The sequence below is a fragment of the Heterocephalus glaber genome, unplaced genomic scaffold, assembly GCF_053883595.1.
Source record: "Heterocephalus glaber isolate CG9 unplaced genomic scaffold, H.glaber_assembly_v1.0 deba00000594, whole genome shotgun sequence".
In the NCBI taxonomy this organism is placed as follows: domain Eukaryota; kingdom Metazoa; phylum Chordata; class Mammalia; order Rodentia; family Bathyergidae; genus Heterocephalus; species Heterocephalus glaber.
The window spans coordinates 28,404,013-28,419,240 of record NW_028258151.1 but is presented as its reverse complement, the minus strand read 5'-3'; the positions used below and the strand labels follow the sequence as shown (position 1 = coordinate 28,419,240).

Below are 15,228 nucleotides of genomic sequence, written 5' to 3'. Positions count from 1 at the left end.
AAGGAAAGGCTATATATTACAGATAGAGGGAATCCTACTCCAAAGGTCATAATGAGGATATAAGCCTGAAGTATTTGCGGAAGGAAGAAAGGTCAATAGGGTTGAAAATACAAAGAGGATTAAGAAACTGTAAAAGCTGGGAGAGGTAGGCAGTGGTCAGATCCTATACAGGAGACTTAGGTTGTTTGCATTGTGTTCTAAAAGGGCACGGAGCTTTGGGTATTTCACATGAAGAATGGCATGAACATATTTGTATTTTTAAAAATTTAATGGTTCTAGGAAAAATTAATTATGCTAAGGCAATTATGAAAATAGAGAAGCCAATAAGAGGGTATTTCAGTGTTTCAACTTAGAAATGAAGAAGACTTATTTGAGAAAGGAAAATGGGGATCTAGAAGTAGTCAGGTTATATTTTAGTAGTATGCTGGAGTAGTGTTGTATTATATGTGAATACAGAAAGAGTCAAGGGAAAGTCCTAACATTTTTATCCTGAACAACTGGGTGTGTACTAGAAGCATTTAGGGAGGTGCAGGAATACATCTGGGGATTTGCTTTAGGTATATGGTATTCCATCTAATTTATGCAGTCTTTATAATGTATGTTCATTGTTAACATCACTCCCATTAAGAAAGACGTGGCTTGGAGGGGCCAGGTTACCAGTGACTTAACCATTTATAATGTTCAGCCAACTCTATAATAGATTTCATTTGTCTCCAAATATTGTTTTTGTTCCACTAAATCTGCTGATGTATATTGGACATCCTTTCTATGCTTTAGCATTATTCCAGGCTGGAAAGAGAATCCAAACTTAATATATGTTTAGTTGTCCTTTCTCTGTGTGCCATTTTATAGACATAAGCAGAACTTCAAATATACTGCTTTCCTTATTTGAAAATCCAAATTCCCACAATGGTACCTGGATCCTTTGTTTGCACTAACATTTTTATAACATGACCATAAAGAGAAGCTGATTTTGCTTTCATTGGTATTTCAGGCTCCTAAGATTTTATCCAGGGTAAATTAATTGGAATCTATACAGTAGTTCAGTAATCAGCTTGGACATCAGTTCCATTCAGTTTTAATATAATACTAGGGGTGCTGATTACTGTCACCTGATATTTATCAACCCATCGTCTCTCTCCAACTCACATCATCCACAAAAGCAGAAATTTCCTAAAATAGTGCTTTCATAATATCGTTCCCTGCTTAAGGGCCTCAAGATTCTTCCTCGATGTCTTTATTGACCTGAATCAAACTTTTCTGCTAGGTATGCAGTGACCCTGAGTTGGGCCAATATAACTTTGAAATTCTGCAGTGTATCAGTAAGTCCTCTACTTCCATTAAGCCAGTTTTTAAACTCTGTTCCTCCTCTGCTTACATGAGTAATTGCTTACCTCCTGGAACACTACCCTGCCTCAGTGCAAATCTATAGCCTCCTAAAGATCCACATGAAATCCAAAATCTTCTTTTGAAAGCTTTAAAATTAGCTTTGTCTACATTGACTTGTAACAATGGCTTATGGCATTTAAATGTTGCATACACGAAACTGCTTTTATATATATATATATATATAAACACACATATATATACACATACATACATATATATATATATATACATATTCACAGATCCAACAAGAATGTAAAGTTCCAAAAGCCGTGATCATTTTAGCATTTTTATAATTCTTATTATACCCTCCAGAGCACAGCACCAAATAGACTGCAGCTATATGGAGTTTTCTTCTTTTTTAAATGAATAGCTCTCTCTAATACTGTTTTTTTTCTAATTTAATGATATTGTAATGCTGTTACTTCTAATCACTAAAAGTACATTCTTCTCCTATAAGACTTCTAAAGAAATAAAAATGCAGAGCCAGAATTTTCCCCTTAAATCTTAATTTTTAAAACCCAATCATTTTCTAGAAACTTTGCAAAATCAATATTTTTAGCTTAACACCTGCCTGTTAACTTGATAGTTTGAGTTCCTGGGTTACACCCAGTTAAATGTTGCATTTCTATTACATTTATCTAGCAGGTCAGCCCTGGGCATGTTTATAAAATTTCTTTTCCCTGAAAAATCTGCAGAATTATCTATTCCTAAATAGAGGGTAGAGAAAACTCTACAGATTTGTGAGATATGGGTTCATAATGGAAAAAAATCTGTTTTATATTAAGAAATATTTGATTTGAAAGTTGATTTGAAGACAGTTATCTTTTATAATTGAGTTACTTAATTTGTTCCTTTTCCTTTTCTAGCATTTTTTAAAGTCCAAAGAGATATTGAGAGAAATTATTTTAAAGGAGAAAGTGTTCTTAGCATGAAGGAAATAGTCTTAGCATATTTCTTATAACAAATCACAGTGCCTTCATTTGATTTATTTTCTTTTGAAGATCTCAGATCTGTAATGGCATAAGCCTTACACTGTAAGGAATCGGAACTTTTTTCATTGTCTTGTCTTTTCTTTGCTATTGCCTTGAAAAAGGGAGGGAAAGAGAAAGGGAAGGAAGGAAGGAAAGAAATGGGGAGAAAAGGAAGAAAGAAAGAGATTGATTTGTGGTTTGTCTGTACATAACCAGAAAGAAAACAAAACAAAAAAATTCTTCACAGGGGCTGGGGATTTAACTCAGTGGTGCTGTCGCCTGCCTCGCAAGCACAAGGTCCTGAGTTCGATCCCCGGTACAAAAAAAAAAAATTCTTCATAATGAAGAGATAGTTTTATATAATAAAAAAGTGCAGAGAAAGAACAATTCCAAGATTCATAACTTCAACTGCTTATTAAATGCCAAGAAAGTAAAGTGTTTTCATTTGCTATTTTTCCTTCCTTAGCACGTTAGCTCAGACTGGCTCATCTCTTGGCCACTAGACAGCTACAACTGCTTTAGTTGTCTTAAACTCTCAACCAGATCCAGATATAAAAGAAAGAATTATTTCTCCCCTCATGATTTTCTTCTCCACTGTGGGAGAAAAAAAAAATTTCTCTGAATCCCCTCAGCCAACCTCTTTTTGGATCTCTCTTGCTAAGATGTGTCGCATGCCTAGAATTAACTAGTTTTGAACAACATGAGCATTACAACCAGTGTCTGCTTAGGCAAAAGCAAATGAGAGTCTTTAAGTTGGCCTGCCACCTGCTTTGTGTGCCCTGGAGTTAAGAATGTTTTTGAATTTTTCAATCTTTGAGAGAAAAAAAGAATAATATTGTGAAAGATGTGACAGTGTATGAAATTCAAATGTTTTATGCCCATAAATACTTTAATTGGAGCACAGCTATTCTTGTTCATTTGCATTTTGTTTATAGCTGCTACAATAGCAGAATGTATCCTGTAGATGCTATAAGATGCCTTATGGTCCCTAAAGCCTAAAATATTTACTATTTGAACCTTTGCAGACAGTTTTGCCTACTCTTAGCTTAAACCACCCACCCATCAGTACTGAATGACCCTCTTCCCGAACAAAAAATATAGCGTGTTTTTTCAGAGGAGTTGATTTTCCTAATAAAATGATCTTCAAGAAAATAAAGAGACAGAATGTTGGATATGCATCAAATGTGTATGAAGGAGCAGAGAATTTTTCTTTGAGGTCCAAGTACATTTTAAATGAATGATCATTGCTTAGTATTGTGAAAAGCTTGTTGCCATAATGGCATAGATACACAGCCTGTTGAACAGTCAGCTGAGTTCACTGCTTACTATGATAAAGGTGAGCGCGACATCATACGTTCAGCAATGCTTATGATTTCAGCTGTGAAGATGTGGTCCTAATTTACTCAAAAGGGGAAATCTGATTCTAAGATTATTTTTTCCGTGTGGGAACTTGAGTAACATTGCATAAGATTAAGAGAAAACAATACAGGACCGGTGAGGGGAGGTATTGGATGAATGGCAGAGCACAGAACTTTGTGGAAGATTTAGGAAATAATTAACGGATCTTTGGGGACTCTCCTGTCAGATTCAAGGAAATCCTTTGCTGTGGTGGGAGAGCCCCAGAGGAAGAAAGAGATGCTAATGAAGCTAGTGAAACAGCAAAGTCCTATCGATGGCTGAGTGCGATTTCCTGTCTCAGTTAAGGTTGAGAATGGGACCAGCATTCTCCAGGCCCCACGTTTTGGGAGGGTCATTGAAGATGTATGTGTGAAGGATGGAGCGGTTGGTTAACTGAATTCATCTTTCTTTGGCCTCTCTCCCGAACTACTTCTGATGTCTAGGCACAGCCTGTGCTGAGCCATCAACAACACAATGCTAAGTAAAGCAACCTCATTAGCCAAGTGTCCTTATGCAGCTCCCACGTGCCTCTCCTTGGGCTCTCAGGGCACTGAAGCATGGATCAAGATGGCAGAAAGGCCCGTTGACAAAGCCAAGATGCCCTCTGGGACAAGGACAAAAGCATAATAGTTCAATTCACAACCCACACAGATCCATTTGTGAATAAATGCTATCAGAGGGCATTGTAACGAAGAATGCATACCCTTACATTGATTTCCTTCTGATGTAATAAAAATGTTGCATGAAAGAGACGTTGCAGAACGGCTTTTGATGTAGAGTAACATAACTTGCATTGTAAAGTAGAAAACCTTTTCTTGGTAATAGTCTACTTGATGCAGTGCAGTGTGCCAAGTGTTTGCTGTAGGTTATAAATTCGTTTTGAACTGGCTGTAATTCATAAGTCACTACTTATGACTGATTTATAGGAGATCTCATTAATTGCAATGGCACAAAGACTTTGAAGTAACCAAGAAGTAGAAAATAAAACTAGTTCTGGGCATGGAGAAAGAGGAGACACACGTACCCTATAAGTAATAGCAATATAACATATTTGCATATGTTTTAATGATAGTACATTCCTGACCATATTGGCTTGTTGTACTGCAGCACTGAGCAAAAGATATTATTGTTTCTCCTATCTTATAGAAGAGGAAAAAATTGAGTGCCTATCACTTTATTTTTCATATGTACTAAATATTATATTTCGATTATTATGAAGTAACAACTACACATATTATGTAGCAGTCTTAACAAAAGACTTGAATAGACTGTGAGGTTGCTGTCCTTCCCATGATGAGGAAAGTGAGATATACAAAGGATTAGCCACCTTTCCAACTTGAACATCACAGAGGTTCGGAGTGAGATGTGAGCTCTGGATGACGTGGACGGAATGTGTGAGGAAGTCTCACAGCTTGACCTTCGCTCTGGGCCACTGGGAATGGCTGCCTTTATCTTTCCATATATTAAACAGGAAAAACAACAAATGGCAGAGTAAAGATTGATATTTTTCATTTCTTTGCTATTTCCATTCAACCAGTTATTTCAATGCATATTGCCAGAGAATCTAAGATTCTGAGGATGTCAGTGTGTGGGATGGGAGAAGGAAGGAAGTGCAGGGTCCTGGGATCCCAACTCTAAAAACATTAATTACTTTGTGCACCAGAGGATTTCCATGCATTTTATGCCTGATAGACTTAAGTGTGTGTTATGCACAGGAAATACACATGTGTAAATACACTTAAAAGTTCTCACACAAATGAGGACTTTTCCATGGTGATTATCACTGGAAATGTAGATAGCTTTCTACTAAAACTAGAAACCTAAAGTACTTTTTAAGGCCACATTTAAGTTTACAGTGAACAATAACTTTCAATCTAAGAGGTGTTGTCATAGTATGAACGGGACAATGGAATAAACTTATAAACCCTGGTCTCAGAATTAATGTGATCACTCAGGCCTTGTGGTTTAATGATTGTTTCACACTGAAGTTTTCATTAGTATTCAGGTATGTTGAGGCCAGCAGATCAGGGGAGGATGGCAGTGAAGGAATGTTTTCTATTCACAGTTCTCAGGGGAGGATACCACACCAGGAGGGGTCATGCCATGAATTACCAGGAGGAAGAAGCAGCAGAGGAAAGAGGGGACAAGAGCCTCTACTGTGGTTTATAAGTGAAGACAGAATAGCAGTTTGGGCAGAATCCGGGGCATCAGGGCTGCTTTTTGCTGCCTGGTCCCTTGTCCTGGGATACTGATAGCAGTGAGGTGCTGACTTGAATGTAAGGACTCTGTGAGAACTTGGGTTGGTGTTCTTCGATTGGTTAGTTTGCATAGGAAAGTCATGCTGGTAGGCAAATGGTTTACTATTTCTAGGAACAGAGTAGGGCTGGGAGTGGCTACCACTTTTGGATCAATAAGACCCCAGATATCAAAAGATCAGAAAATATAAGCTGTGATTAAAACTGTAGAGCATATCTATCATCTAACTATGCAAAGAGCTATAATTAGATATAACTCTTCAGCACTTTTGTGTTGTCATCTTACTTACTACTTATTGTACGAAGGCTCTGTTGGTGGAAGGCTAAGTGGAGACCATTAGACATGACTTCTGTGGTCAGAGTTTCCAGACTAGTGAAGGAAGCAAGCCCAGGAACAGAGGATCATGGGTGGTGTGAAGGGTTGACCTAGAGCAGCTACAGCAAGGAGATACACAGGCGGAGCCCAAGGCAATAAACAGTAACTCAGATGCTACTGGTCAAGTTTCTTTGCTACAATAGAAAAAGAGACCAAAATAAGCACCTCTCAATAGAAAGCAATGTAGGACTTTAAACATCACCTTCTTCAGATTGACATCCTTTTCAGTATTCTTGTGCATTGAGTATAAATGTAAGAATTGCTAATGACAGCTGCTTTTCTAGAGAAACATTTCCTATTATTAAGAAGAGCCTCCTTGCAATATTGTATACGTAATATAAATGCAGCTGTTTATAAATACTGAGGTATATTGGCTATCTCAGAACCAGGGAAGGGTTATATCCTAAAGAGGAGCCTGCCCTTCTTCTTCAAGCCCCCGATTTTAGACGTAGAAATGATGACCATAAAAGTGGCCCTCTTTTTGATACTGTCCTCTCTCAAGGGTCACTGGGAACAGCTTAAAGATTTTCCTCACTTTTGCTCTTGTTATTAGTTTCTTTCCAAGCTTTTATTTGCATTAGCCCGATACCACTCCTTGAGAATAAGGCTGAAAATAGCATTCCCACCACCACTTTTTTTTTCAAAACATGTTTCCTGCAAGGTGAAATCAGTCATCAACAGCCTAGAGCCAGTTGCACCCCTGTTTCCTTTCCGAGTCTCTTCTCGGCTCGGTCCTGTTTTCCTGTTACAAGAAATGTTTACTGCTTCCTGGATACACTAGCATATTTCATAGTCCTTGTCTTGGTTCAGGTAGATCTGTCTACCTAAAACTCCTTCTTTTCCGTTCTTCATCAATTTTAACAAAAACAACATCAGCTAACTCTCTTTCTTCACCCCCTCCCCATTTCCCAGCACAGATTAATTTACTCTGACATTAGTATTTTTGTACCGATATAGTCTTGTCTCATATCAATGAACATGGGTTATTGTACATCATCTATTTGGTACCTGTCTCACCTTTCAAATTAAAATTCTCTCAGGGACAAGAATTGTGTTTCTCATCTTTATATGCCTAGTGTGTAATGTGTCTAGCTAAGAGAAACAACAAAAACAGAATAATAATAGAAATAATATCTAACATCTACTGTATTCTGACAACATAAAAGGCATTATTTAAGTTCTTTAGCTGTATTAACCAATCTCATCCTCACAACCCTAAGAGGTGTGTCTTATTGTGATTCTCCTATTCCAAGAGAGGAGATGTGATTGAATCACAGAAAGAATATGTAAGTTGCCCAAGATGGCAAAAGATGAGTATTAAATTAGTGAATTTTTATTAGAATGTGATAAGCTACTACTCAAACTTCTTTTTATTCTTGCCAGAAGATTCATAGAAGAGACCTTGCTTATTGGGATGAAAGATATAGACTGAGATGAGGGAAAATATTACACCTTAGCCCAATCAATAATAAATCATTTGAATGGGAAATATAATGGGTACCACTTGCTCCTTTGGAAGTCCTCCTTGTATTGAAAAGATGGAGCATATTAGTTATTTTATTTCCTGTCTACAAATTACTCAAAATCAGTAAAACTAGGACACAAAGCATATTTGTTCTATTACATTATTTTTCTGAATACAAAAATTACATTTCTTGAGAAATGATTTCATTTGTGACCTGTTTGCCTATAGGTAGCAGTTGGATATATTTTGATGAATTTTGTGTGTGTTAATTTCTAGAAGTTTATGTGCACATATGCATGTTTCTGTTTCAGGATGTCTTCACAGGTAAAAATTAAGTTGCTAGTGCTTATAACTGGAGTCACTCCCTAAGCACAGATATTTTAAAGAAATTAACTGTGAAAAATATTTTGCATTTACCTTTGTTCTTACAGCAGCTTTTCCATGGAGTGTTTGAAATCATTGTGCTCTGGGACTAATCTGGCAAGCTTTGAGCTCTGAGCTCTGGTTCTGCTTGCTAACCATACAAAGTCTTGCATGCTTCTTTTTCTATGATTGCATTTCTTCATCTTGAAAGAAAGCTCTGGCAAATGATAGTTTGTGCAAATGGCAGTTCCTATGTCCAAGGAGTGGGGTAAGTATTAAGAAAGGCCACAGGCAGCTCCATGGGTATGCACCCTGCAGTTGTGAAGTGACCTGTGGTAAGAAGGGCTTATTCTTGGTTAATGGTCTACTGTCACTGGTTTTAAATTCTTAATAATTTTTAACATGTCATCTCACATTTGTATTTTGCAGTGGGCCCCGAAAATTATACAATCATTACTGAATTAGATTGTGTGAATTCTGTAACCCATAGGGCCTGGCACATATAACAATCTCCTATGATATGTCAGAGATTACTCATTTTGCAAAAGAGCTCTTAGTTTTTTAGGTGCACCTTCAAAGTCCTGTTTTCTGAGATTTTCCAATCTGGTATGGACACTGAAACTAATGGTGAAGTTTATCACAAATGTCCTCGTGCATTTGGGTCACACTTGGTAAATACATTAGGATGCTCTACCTCGTTGGTGTAATTCTCTATGATTACAGATCTGATGGAATGGAAACTGTGATAGCTGCTAATTGGGATGAGACGAACATGCTTTTTAAATAATGGGCCACATCATTCAATAAGAGACATTAGAATTGTCTCTTTTAGTCTGACAAATAATGGCTTCAGCTGATAGTGTATATCACTGATATTACTCCATAAAGACAGTTGGGGAAGATCTAATACTCTTCTCTTGCTTTATTATTTTTCAGACAGTCTGAATTCCAGAAGGACCAACACCAGATAAATTATGAATGTTGAACAAGATGACCTTACATCCACAGCAGATAATGATAGGTCCTAGGTTTAACAGGGCCCTATTTGACCCCCTGCTTGTGGTGCTCCTGGCTCTTCAACTTCTTGTGGTGGCTGGTCTGGTGCGGGCTCAAACCTGCCCTTCAGTGTGCTCCTGCAGCAACCAGTTCAGCAAGGTGATTTGCGTCCGGAAAAACCTGCGTGAGGTTCCCGATGGCATCTCCACCAACACACGCCTGCTGAACCTTCATGAAAACCAAATCCAGATCATCAAAGTGAACAGCTTCAAGCACTTGAGGCACTTGGAAATCCTTCAACTGAGTCGGAACCATATTAGAACTATTGAAATTGGGGCCTTCAATGGTCTGGCCAACCTCAACACTCTGGAACTCTTTGACAATCGTCTTACTACCATCCCGAATGGAGCTTTTGTATATTTGTCTAAACTGAAGGAGCTCTGGTTACGAAACAACCCCATTGAAAGCATCCCTTCTTATGCTTTTAACAGAATCCCTTCTTTGCGTCGACTGGACTTAGGAGAATTGAAAAGGCTTTCGTACATCTCAGAAGGTGCCTTTGAAGGTCTCTCCAACTTGAGGTATTTGAACCTTGCCATGTGCAACCTCCGAGAAATCCCTAACCTCACACCACTTATCAAACTGGATGAGCTAGATCTTTCTGGGAATCATTTGTCTGCAATCAGGCCTGGTTCTTTTCAGGGGTTGATGCACCTTCAAAAACTCTGGATGATACAGTCCCAGATTCAAGTGATTGAACGGAATGCCTTTGATAACCTTCAGTCCCTAGTGGAGATCAACCTGGCTCACAACAATTTAACATTACTGCCTCATGACCTCTTCACACCCTTGCATCATCTAGAGAGGATACACTTACATCACAACCCTTGGAACTGTAACTGTGACATACTGTGGCTCAGCTGGTGGATAAAAGACATGGCTCCTTCCAACACAGCCTGTTGTGCCCGGTGCAACACTCCTCCCAGTCTGAAAGGGAGGTACATTGGGGAGCTCGACCAGAATTACTTCACATGCTATGCCCCAGTCATTGTGGAGCCCCCTGCAGACCTCAATGTCACTGAAGGCATGGCGGCTGAGCTGAAATGTCGCGCTTCCACATCCCTGACATCCGTATCTTGGATTACTCCAAATGGGACAGTCATGACACATGGGGCTTACAAGGTACGGATAGCTGTGCTCAGCGATGGTACATTAAATTTCACGAATGTAACCGTGCAAGATACAGGCATGTACACATGTATGGTGAGTAATTCTGTTGGAAATACTACCGCTTCGGCCACCCTGAATGTTACTGCAGCAACCACTACTCCTTTCTCTTACTTTTCAACTGTCACAGTAGAGACTATGGAACCTTCTCAGGATGAAGCGCGGACCACAGATAACAATGTGGGCCCCACTCCAGTGATCGACTGGGAGACCACCAATGTGACCACCTCTCTCACGCCACAGAGCACAAGGTCAACCGAAAAGACATTCACCATCCCAGTGACTGATATAAACAGTGGCATCCCAGGAATCGATGAGGTCATGAAGACTACCAAAATCATCATTGGGTGTTTTGTGGCCATCACACTCATGGCGGCAGTGATGCTGGTCATTTTCTATAAGATGAGGAAGCAGCACCATCGGCAAAACCATCATGCTCCAACGAGGACTGTTGAAATCATCAACGTGGATGATGAGATCACAGGGGACACGCCCATGGAAAGCCACCTGCCCATGCCTGCAATAGAGCATGAGCACCTAAATCACTATAACTCTTACAAATCTCCCTTCAACCACACAACAACAGTTAACACAATAAATTCAATACACAGTTCAGTGCATGAACCGTTATTGATCCGAATGAACTCGAAAGACAATGTACAAGAGACTCAAATCTAAAACATTCACAGTTACAGAAAACAAACAATCGAAAAGAAAAGACAGTTTGTTAAAAATGACACAAATGACTGGGCTAAATCTACTGTTTCAAAAAAGTGTCTTTACAAAAAAAAGAAAAAAGAAAAGAAATTTATTTATTAAAAATTCTATTGTGATCTAAAGCAGACAAAATTATGTGTATTCCTCAGAACCTGTTTTTGCTGCACTTATTTACTATTTTCCCACATCTCCCTTCCTTGATTGCCATATTTTTCATAGATCTCAATTCCCTAAAGAACTGGTCTAGGAAATTTTGTAAGAATTCTGTTACACTTTGAGATTTTTATGGTGAATTCTAGTGGTGAGATCCAGTCTATTCTCTCCCTGTCCCTCTCTCCCTCTGCCCCTCTCTCCCTCTCTCTCTCTCCCTCTTTCCCTCTGCTTCTCCTTCTTTCCCATGTCTGTCCTTTTCCTTTTTTCTTTTTCCCTCATGCCCTTATGTAGTCCAATGGGGAATGCAATATTAGAAATAGATTTTTAAGAAAGAATGAGGAAAATTGCAAGATCTTATATTTTTCATGTAATGACCTGTTATGTATTTATGAGGAGGACCATTCTATGGAAAGAAAAAAGCAAACAACAGATTAATTTACATATGAACATCTATAAAACCCATGACTTTTAAACAACTCTAGAACCAGAATTTGTAGTTCAAAAGCTTAAAATACAATTATAAATAAAATATTGTTGGTTTTTCTGTACCTGGACACAACTCATTTGTAGTATGGTAATTAGATCTCCTACATTCTAAGAAAGAAAATGCTACAGTATTCTTTATAGACACAGTGTCCCTCTCTACTGGGTTCTGCTTCACAAATTGACTTCAGTATCAGATCAGTATTAAAGGATTCTGTGCTATTTTCCCCTTCTTATTAGGATTATCCTCTGTAGAATGCACAGGTTGAAAAACAATGACTTTGTCAAGTACATTCAATTCCACTTGGAAGTAAATATCCATATAATTTACTTTCTGTTTTTGAAATAAAATTTCACTGGCTAGATGAAATGTGACCACAAAAGGTGAGAATTTTCTAAATACTCTATAGTTGGAAAAGAATGTTTGGTTCTGAGTGTTAGGAATTTTAGTTCAACAATAACTATTAAAGACTCGGTATGTGCTAAATACTAATTTTGGTATTGTGGGTACACATCTAAGACCTGGATCCTGACCTTGAATAATTCTCAATCTATATGAAAAATGATTAAAGAAATAATCCCAGGTTTTTGTTTTTTTTTACTAGAGGTGACCTTCATTTAGAGGTGGATAAGCTATCTATTGAGACTCTGAAGCTTCAAAATATCAGGTTATTTTATTACATAAACCTCCTGCTATGCTGTCTTCCATCCCTTGGCAGAGTTCACTTTATTTTCCCAAATGCAGATCCCTAAGCTTTAAGGAAATATGCATATAGGCTTACTCTGAAGTATAGATAGACATATACCAGGAGATAGCAATATTTTTTTCAAGGTCACCAAAGGGGACCCTTTGACTTATTCATCAATCTCTTTGTTAAATTTAGGTTCATTTTCTTTTTCTTTCTTTCTTTTTTTTTTTTTTTTTTTTTTTGGTACTGGGGATTGAACTCGGGTCCTTGCGCTTGTGCAGCAGGCGGCGAAACCACTGAGCTAAATCCCCGGCCCAAGGTTCATTTTCTTATAGACCCATCACATCCAAAATATTTCAGAAATATTGGTTGTCCAAAAATTGGTTTAACTGACAAAATAAAGACCAGGAACCTGATTTTAAGATCAGGAGCAGGTTCAATCCAAAGGATGTTTAAAATACCTATTCAAACAAAAAACAAACAAACGACAAAAAACAACTGTGCCCACGCATGTAGAATGGGCTGTTCTGGTGGGCTGGGACATCCTTTCTCCTTCAAGAGAGAATAAGTGTCCCCTGTGGCAGAAAATAACTGGACACAACATTATTAATGTTAGTCTAATTCATTGGGGTACTTCTAAAGAACTAGGGGAAAATTTATACACAAGAACATATATTAGCTTGCAAGTAAAAATGGGATGTTTTGGTTGTGCACCTCAGCACTTTGCTAGTGTTTTAATACATTATGTGTGTGATATCTGTCTTTTTTTGCTGTGTACTGAAATATGTGTATGCCTTATCACTGGCCTTGAAATGTGCCACCTACGTGGTGAAATAAGAATCGCCTAAGCTGAAGAAATCTTCAGCCCCTAATGGATGAACAGAGTGGATACTCACGTTTAGCTCTGCAGGCTGGACCGTATGTAGGGTTTTGTGGTCTCCAGGTGTGAAAAACCAATCGTTACTAGCAAAGTAGTTGCTAGAAATGCACAGAGAGGATAACAAATGAATGTGTACACACAAAACTTTTGCTTCTATTATTTGATTGCCCATTCTTTGTTTTCTTCTCCTTCCCTTTGATAGAAGCATAATTCACATTTGCTTTTACAGTGGAGTGCGAACAACCAATGGGAAAGCACATGTTGCCTGTCATTTGTGGAGTTATTCATTATTGATTGTACTTAATACTGTATCCATAAGCTGAAGATCTCTCTCTCTCTCTCTCTCTCTCTCTCTCTCTCTCTCTCTCTCTGACACACACACACACACACAAACACACACACACACATCTCAATCAATATCTATAAGGGTAAGCAAGAGCTAGTACAAAGAAGAGCTATAAATTAAGAGAGAAGGGGATTTTTCCTTTTCTGCTTGGTTTGTGTTCACCAAATTCTCGTTACAGACTCTAAACCTGTTTCATTTTGAGCTTATAATTCTTAGGGAGTAAGTCACAGCATGAAAGAGCTCTTGTCTGTGAGCAGTGACTGAGCAGTTAGATAAATTCTGCTAAATAGAATGAAAAGGGAACTTGCACTAAAATAGACTGGCTTAGAATCTAAAGTATATAATTCAGACCACAAGCAGATTGTAGTAGTTCTAATGAACATATTAAAAAATATATATTGATGAAAGATTAATTTAGCCAGACTTCAACAGTACATGTAGAAATTCTTTTGAGAAAAAGGTTTTGGAGATGAAGACTGGAAGGCTATAAAAATATTATTTGTTCCCCTTTTGTTTCTCTTAGACGGAAGCTTTCTTTCCCTCAGTAAATTTTTCTTACTCTTAAAAATATTATGGGAAGAAAGATAAAGTGAATTCTAGATATTTTTTGATTAGCCACGGGTCTCTATTCATCATCAGTGGGTGATCTGACTTGTCCAAGATACGCACTCTGTGGACTCACTCTCATCAGCAGAAAGCCTATAGGACAGTTGATATATCTGGTATACCCCTACATCAAAACACAATCGTGTGTCCCCTGATCTCTTTATGCTGTGTCCAGGGAAATGGATGGCTGTATCTTCAAATATGTGCACCAGAATCATGCCATTTTCAATTAACCATAGGAAACCTGCTGTGTATTTGTGAGTGTATGCACGTGGTCATGTGTGTGTGTGTGAATGATTTCTAGTGATTGCTAGTTATGCTATCCAGATCATTTAGGGAAACATCAAAGATGGTTTATAAAGAAAATTCATCAACATCTTTTTCTGTTTGAAACTCTTACTCCTCACAGTTGGCTAAGACCTGGGTCTCTCCAACTACTCTGAACATGTCCAAATATATTTGTATTGGCAAACTCACATAGAAATACTCTAATATCACTTAATTTTCCCCCATATTACAAATTTTATAGAATGAATGATCATCTTTTCCAAAGATTGAAGTAGATCATTTCATCATAAAACAGTGATCAATATTTTTTAAAGCATGGCATGTGATTGCCTTTAGGCTTTATAATCAAAGAATTCAAAATTAGCATACTGGTTAATACCTGCATATTATGAAATAATCAATATTGATGTACTGGAAAACAACCTAAACAATGGAAAAGTTTTTTTTCCTGAGAGAGAGAAAGTAAAGATTTTTTAATAAAAGAACTTTATTGACAACTGAAAAGAATACGTGGGTGACCCCCTCCCCCCCAGTGTAGGCAGCAGTTCCAAGGTAAATATTGATCAAGGTGTAAGAAAGATTCTCAGTTACTTATCATTCTGGAAAAACCTTAAAGATATTTGGAT

At 37.8% G+C, this 15,228-nt stretch overlaps 1 protein-coding gene across 30 annotated transcripts in view; it reads left to right on the top strand.

The window, feature by feature from the left end:
• Positions 1-11,292, top strand: part of Lrrc4c (leucine rich repeat containing 4C) — a 1,178,862-nt gene extending 1,167,570 nt beyond the window's left edge. For all 30 annotated transcript variants that reach the window (XM_087205626.1, XM_087205622.1, XM_087205625.1 and 27 more), the window contains one exon: positions 9,154-11,292. In XM_087205626.1, the coding sequence (XP_087061752.1) occupies positions 9,196-11,118 (1,923 nt within the window). In that variant the 5' untranslated portion in view covers positions 9,154-9,195 and the 3' untranslated portion in view covers positions 11,119-11,292. The remainder of the gene's footprint in view (positions 1-9,153) is intronic.
• The last annotated feature ends 3,936 nt before the right edge of the window (positions 11,293-15,228 follow it).